General features: G+C 55.1%; 1 protein-coding gene across 1 annotated transcript; it reads left to right on the top strand.

Moving 5' to 3' along the window:
• Positions 1-1,349: 1,349 nt before the first annotated feature.
• On the top strand, positions 1,350-6,457 carry TBX1 (T-box transcription factor 1). The gene is made up of 6 exons (XM_031057443.1): positions 1,350-1,403; positions 2,392-2,493; positions 3,893-4,064; positions 4,288-4,443; positions 5,839-5,906; positions 6,113-6,457. The coding sequence occupies exons 2-6, from the start codon at positions 2,396-2,398 to the stop codon at positions 6,330-6,332; spliced, it is 714 nt and encodes a 237-aa protein (XP_030913303.1). The 5' UTR covers positions 1,350-1,403; positions 2,392-2,395; the 3' UTR covers positions 6,333-6,457.
• Positions 6,458-6,861: the final 404 nt, after the last annotated feature.

Below are 6,861 nucleotides of genomic sequence, written 5' to 3'. Positions count from 1 at the left end.
CGCGCCCGCGGCGGCTCGGGCAGAGCTACGAGGCTTTCCCCGTCAGGCTCCGGCAGAGCTGCGAATTGTCCAGGTTCTGAGTCTTCCCCTGGTTTAAAGCGATCCGGCGGGGGGGAGAAAAGAAAAACAAACAAATTAAGGAATCCCCCGTTGCTTGCTCTCAGTTCGCCCCGGGGCTGACTGCGGCGGGACGGCCGGCCGGGGGAGAGGGTCGGACGGTCTGGCAAGAGCGGTGCCCGCGGCCGTGCGCTCCCGCTCTCCCGTCCGCGATTTTGAGGGTCCCGAAAGTGAAAAAGAAAAAAAAAAAAAGAGAAAGAAATATACGTACATGTACGTAGTGGCCTTTTAAGTTTGGTTTTGTTTTTTTTTTAATATTAACAATTTCCTAAAATGAAACAATCACCGTGGTGCCCGGTGCAAGAGCAGCCGGCGCTGCGTTGCGGGACCCGGGCGGAATTTCCCGCAGACGGTGCCTGCCCCGGCGCCGGGTCGCACAGCCCCGCTGTCTCCGGCTCCGGCCCCTGAGCCCGGCGCCGGGCTCGGCGTTGCTTTCCTTAGCGGAAAAGGTCGTTCAGGCTCCAGGCGGAGGCTCTCTGCAAACAGGAGTTCTCCGATCTGCCTTTCTTAGCTCTCCAAGAAGAGCGAAAAGATTGCAAATATCCCATTTCAAAAGTTTTCGGAAATTAACCAATTCGAATTGAATCGGGGCTTTTTTCCCACCCTTTTATTCATTTACTTTATGACACAGTCGAAACTCCAGACAAGCGAGTGAAAACAGGAGAAAACGAGGTACAACCAGCAGGAAAAGACTCGGGGAAGGCGCTGCAAAGCCTATTCTCTTCCAGCACCTCTGGGCTGGCCCTGCTGTTTGTCTAGATGGGTCTTATCATCTCAGGTTGTTTGTTTTAAAGCTAAGTTTTAGAACAAGAAACACCGGAATTGGAGCTAATGGGGGCTTTTACATGTTTAAAAATAATAATAACAGAAGGAGCGACTGAAAACATCCTCCAGAGTTTGCTGAAGCCTTACAGAGAGGGAGACGTAGCTGCCTGATCCCGATGCAGCCCGGCAGTGCTGGGCCCGCTGTGGAAGAGCTGCGGAGCCAGAGGCGCGCTGACCCATCGCCCCTCAGAGAGGGGAAGGGGCACAGAACAACAGGTCCGGCCGTGTGCCGCGACAATGAGCCGGGGGGGGGCTCTCTGTGTCCGGGTTTGATCGGGCTGTTTGTTCAGGGGGCAGTTGGGGCTTTGGTTTTTCAACGGCTGCAAACACCCTTTCCGAAATATTGCCTATAGTCGCTCGCTTGGTTTACTATTCTATAAAACAAAACGAAGCCATAACGAGCCCCGACGCCAGGGCGCTTCTTCGGTGTGTCCCGCCGAGGAGCTGCGAGCCAGGCCCTGGTGTGTGCCGATGCAGGAGGGAGGGACGGGTGGACCGTCCCGGTTCCTTCCCTTAGCCCACCGCCGATCGCATTTGTACTGCAGCCCCCTGAAGGAATCGTGCCCTCCCTGAGCGTGGGATCCACGTTTCGGCTTAGCTTTGGGTCCCCGGGGGCCTGCGCGGAGAAGAACCGGGGGAGCAGCCGCGGGGGCTGGCCTGCCCAACTCCGGAGCCCTGGGCTCCTTTCCGCTCCCCTTTTCGTTCCGCAACGGTGCGGGCAGCGGGAGCCCGACCGGGCTCTTGCAATGAAGTGGATCTGGGACGGGGCTTTCTGGGACATCCCCGTTGCCCTCTAGCCCTTGCCTGCCGAGGGGGAGCGTTTGCCCCTCCGGGCTGGGAGAGGTCTCCCGATGGCCCTATGGGCTGTTGCTGTAACTACTGCTTTCAAACGGGCGCAGTTTGGTGGGTACAGAAGCTGCCCAGGTGGGAACTCGATCACCTCGTGTCGTTTGCTGGAGTTTTTAGATTTGACTCCCACGGGCTGCCTGAGACTCCCGAGCTTGAGCGCGGGTCCACAGACAGGGTAATGTCTTGCATTTGCTTCCAGTCAGGTCAGCTAAAATGATGGGGAAACCACAGGGAAGAAATTATTTTCACTTGATCTCCCCATAGCAAAGGCCGAGGATGCTCTTGTTTCCCTGTCCTCTCTGTTCCACCTCGGTGGGGCATTTCAGGTGTCTGACATGAACGGTCCCGGAGCCAGTGGGAGAGGCAGGACCCTCTGGCTCGCCTTTCAGGATGCTGCTGAGGGCTGGGGAACACGGCAGCTGGTCTCCCCACGCAGCTTGGGTGTATCTGTCTCTTCCTCTGGCCAGAGGCTTCTGCGAGGGGACTTATCATCACAACTGGGAGGGTATTGGAGCAGCTGGAGGGGAAGAGACCCGTGCCGGCCCCTCGGGGCTCATTGCTGCTCCTCAGTGTAGAACTTCTCTCTCCTCTCTGTGCCAGGCGCATGTTCCCCACCTTCCAGGTGAAGATATTTGGGATGGACCCTATGGCTGACTACATGCTCCTCATGGATTTTGTCCCGGTGGATGACAAGCGATACCGGCAAGTAACAAATATCTGGCCTGTCTCGCGGTTCTTGGAGCCGTAGGGACTGGTGGGTCGCTGCCCACCCTCTGCTCCTGCCCTCTGGGGGTTCAGGGATGTGCCCCTGGGTGTGACACCTGTCGGTGTGAGACAGGGAGGGGACACGGGACGCAACTGACCTGGGGTCTCTTTCACACCCTTGCAACGAGTCTGGGGCCAGGAGCGACTGCATGGGACCGCAGGGCCCCCTCAGCCTCCACACCAGGCTCACAGGTGGCTGGGGCCAGACCAGCATGGGCAGAAGGGCAGGTTTCCACAGGGCACAGGGCAGGAGGTGCCTTGTCCTGCCCAGAAAAGCTCTCCTTGTTGTACTGCTACACATCTCTCCACCAGCAAACACCCTTTGCCACTTAACAAAAATCCCCTTGGTGCTCCTTGAATGCTGTAGCCCCTCAGCACATATCCCAAAGCTGTTGCGTGCCTGCTGGGGAGATTCCTGGGTGCTTGGGTGAAGAGAGTGGGTTTTGTGCTCTGGAAAGGCACTGGCCACCCAAGCCACAAAACCCTGCCCTTGTTTCCAGTGGCAGTATAGGAAGGCCTTGGAAACTGTTGACTCACAAGGCAGTGATGTGGTCTGGTTTGGAGCCCCTTTAATTTTAAGACAGTGAAAAGCACATTATGTATTTAGCTTCAGATCAAGACGCCGAGCAGGCAGCCCGCATAGGAATCGCAGGGTCTGATATATAAATATTTGGACAGATATCCAAATTCTCAGGGCGTCCTAGAAATGTTTGCTTGTCAAGGGAAGTAGGATATATAACATCCAATTGAGTATATCTTTAAAAAGTAATGTTTCTGCTCAAGTCCAATGGTGTCTAATTCCCCCTGTGCAAACACTGGGTTTTAAAGTAAACACGTGTATAGAAGATTGGTTTCTCTGTTTTAAATGTTACTGTTGAATATGTACTTTGAAAGAATGAAACGAGACTGCTAAATTATGAACCTACTATTAATCTACACACAACTTTCCACTCTTAAAGCTAGAATATTACTGTATAGAGGGCTTTTTTCACCCTTTTTTTAGAGGAAGGGGGAGGCTTCTGTGGCTTCTCTCCCAAATCTACACGGGTAGCTATAAATTTCCGCCATCCTGCAGATTTCTCTCACGACAGTTCCATCGCTGACGTGGTAAAATAGCATATCCCCTCCGCAGCAATTCTGGCTGCGGAAAAGAGCTCGTTCCTCTCGTGGGAAGCGGGAGTGATGGAGAGGCGGTGCTTCCCCCTCGGTGGGCCAGGGGGACCGGGCCGGGCCGGGTTCTGCGGGGCGCGGGTGCTGCAGTCGTTGGGAGCGGCGCTGCAGGGACGCGGGCGGGAGTCCCCCGGGCCGCGGCTGAGGGTGCCTTCCCCTCCCGCAGGTACGCCTTCCACAGTTCCTCCTGGCTGGTGGCTGGCAAAGCCGACCCCGCCACCCCCGGGAGAGTCCATTACCACCCGGACTCCCCGGCCAAAGGGGCGCAGTGGATGAAGCAGATCGTTTCCTTCGATAAGCTCAAACTGACCAACAATTTGCTGGATGACAACGGGCATGTAAGTGTTCCCGGGAAAACATGTCGAACGCGGGGCTGCACGGGGTGGGAACTCCCCACGCTGTGATTCCCGTGGGATGACCCTGCCCGCGCCCTCCCCGGGGGCTCTGCCCCAGCCCCGCGGCTGTCCCGGGCAGTGGAGCCGGCAGGGCCGGGGCTGCGCTCTCCTCTCTCCATGCTCCGTCTGGATCAGTTATTGTCTCCTTGCTCGTTTTATCATTCAGATCATTTTGAACTCCATGCACAGATACCAGCCGCGTTTTCACGTGGTCTACGTGGATCCCCGGAAAGACAGCGAGAAGTACGCGGAGGAGAACTTCAAAACTTTCGTCTTCGAGGAGACGCGCTTCACGGCAGTGACCGCCTACCAGAACCACCGGGTGAGGCAGCAGCGGAGCTCGGGGCAGCAGAAAGCGGGGGTTGGGGTCGCCCTGGAGGTACCATGGGTGCGGGTGCATCCGGTGCTGGCTCAGCCCCTTCGTCCGGCTCCGGTGCTGGAGGCCGGGCTGCGGGTGTCCGGCGGCGGCGGGGATGGCTGGGGGGATTCCCGCCTTCTCCCCATCTGCTAAACCCATTCCGGGCAGCGCTAGGAACCCGATAGCCGGGGAGCTGCGCGGAACTGCATGGGTGTACGCCGAGGAAGCGACGTGGGCTCTAGCCCCATCGCCAGCTTCCCCCCGCCCGGGGGACCTCATTACCTATGTAAAGCCGAGCCCGGGGCTAGTGGGGAAACTACAGGCTTCCCGCTGCGAAATGTCACTCACAATTTGTTTGGATAAATCTGCGATTTTACTGCTTTAAGTTCGTAGCGGTCTGTCTCTCCTCAGAATACAATTATATGTTAAAAACGAAACAAAACGAAACACAACTCCCCCACCCCAATCTAATGCAGATCTCTGGGCAGCAGTTAATCCAATTGCTCCTTTAAATCGCATCAGTGTAATGTAAAGAGCAGGAATCCCAGCAGCGAGTGGAAATACGATTTCATAGCGGGGGCTTTTCAGTGCTGCTCCAAACAGCCCCGCTCCGCGACGATGCCGCGCAGCCGGGGCTGTGTCCCGGGGCTGTCCCTGAGCAACCGGCGCAAGTGTCACCCTCTGCAGTGGCTCCGAGCAAATTGACCTGAGTTCTCTCCGGGATGCTGCGGTCGGGCCGCACCTCGCCCCGGTGGAGGCGGCGAGGCCGGAGAAAGGCTGTGCCTTTAAGGGGCTCTGGAGTCCCTCCCCGGCTGGCATTTGCCTGATGGCTCCGGACAGCTGCTCTTTCTCTCCTGCTTTCTATCAGTTTGACCTCTAAGGCTGGAACTGTCACTGAGGGGCTTAAAGTTTGTTTTTCAACCCATTCCGGAAACTCACAATCACATACTTTATCCGTGGATTTGCTTAAATATAGAAAATGTCCTGCCTTCTCCCTGGCGAATTAAATAAATACATAAGTATGATGTATCCAGTGATTTGTCTTAACTGCTCCAGTGGTGACCCATATAATGTGGCATTTTCTTACAAGTGCATTTACTCAGATTTTGCAGCCGACTTAGACTGCCTCTCCCTTCACCTTGAACTCATATTAGGTAGCATGTTAGCCCGCATTTTCTAACAGAGGGAAAGCACATGTTTGTGCTCTGTGGCAGAGAATACCCTGGCTCCACCAGCCACCTGGATCCTCTCTGTTACACGAAGCACTGCTGAGTCCCAGAGCCTGCTCAGGGACACACTCACTGTTTGGCCAGGGAGCCCTGTGTGCTCTTTGAGACATTTTGCCACTTCTTCTTACAGATCACACAGTTGAAGATTGCAAGCAACCCTTTTGCCAAGGGATTCAGAGACTGTGACCCTGAGGACTGGTAAGGCTATGCCTTTATTGGTTATGGCAATACCCCACTCACCCTATTTCACGTGTATCTGCCCAGCTTACACTTGCACAAGGGTTTCATGGAGGGGGACACTATATTGGGCCCCATTTGCCAGCTGCTGCTCAGAGAGATAGTACTCAGGTTGTTCATTCTGTTGGACCATCAGTTCTGTATCGCTTCTCCCCTTCCTCTTTCAGGCCCAGGAACCACAGGCCAGGGCCTCTTCCTCTCATGAGCGCTTTTGCCAGATCCCGGAATCCAGTCTCTTCCCCAGCTCACCAGAATGGGACAGAGAAAGGTGAGAGCCCCCAGTGGCCAGGCCAGCCCATCTCCCAGGCCCTGTTGGTCTGCACAGCCTGTGCATGCATGCTTGGGGCCAGTCTTGCTCACCAAGCTAGCGCACAGACCCATTGCTAACGAGCTTTGTGCTATCGCTTATTTTTTAAAGAAAAATACCTGCCTTCATAGCCTAATTCATTCTTCCCTGGACTACAACATTTGCTGTTGTGTGCTTAAGAAAATTTGCTGCTTTAAAAAACACTGCCCCTTGCCTTTAGAGTCTCATTTTTGACTTTTTAGCAACAAACTCAGCTTTTCAGGTAGAGATGCAGTGCTGGCCACAGGTTCCTGCTCGCATTGCCCTTTTAATGTGCCTCGGCAGTGATTTTAGGGCCAGCCCACTCCATTCAGGAGCTGCAGTCAGGTCGAACAGCACCTCTGCCCATTGACTGCTTTTCCATTACCCAGAGCAAACAACTGCAAAGACAACCGAAGGCCTTTCTTCCAACGCACACCGGGCCTGCAAAATAAAGGGAAGTCTGTATTTGTTTAGTGTTACACAATTGCAAAAATGTCAGGCGTGTACCAGCTTGTCAGTCAACTCAATTCCATTTATCGCAGTCAGAAGGTCCCATCCCGCCAGCCCCGTTCCTGCCGCATGCAGCTG

The sequence above is a fragment of the Geospiza fortis genome, unplaced genomic scaffold (assembly GCF_000277835.1).
Source record: "Geospiza fortis unplaced genomic scaffold, GeoFor_1.0 scaffold408, whole genome shotgun sequence".
NCBI lineage: Eukaryota > Metazoa > Chordata > Aves > Passeriformes > Thraupidae > Geospiza > Geospiza fortis.
Note: the sequence above shows the minus strand (reverse complement) of the source record. Positions and strands in the feature narration are given on the sequence as shown.

What these genes read in the sequence shown, in the direction of transcription:
- TBX1 (XM_031057443.1), top strand. Translation starts at nt 2,396, where the DNA reads ATGTTCCCCACCTTCCAGGTGAAGATATTTGGGATGGACCCTATGGCT. An exon ending in TGCTGGATGACAACGGGCAT is followed by an intron (nt 4,065 to 4,287) that starts GTAAGTGTTCCC and finishes TTTATCATTCAG; the next exon opens with ATCATTTTGAACTCCATGCA. An exon ending in GACTGTGACCCTGAGGACTG is followed by an intron (nt 5,907 to 6,112) that starts GTAAGGCTATGC and finishes TTCCTCTTTCAG; the next exon opens with GCCCAGGAACCACAGGCCAG.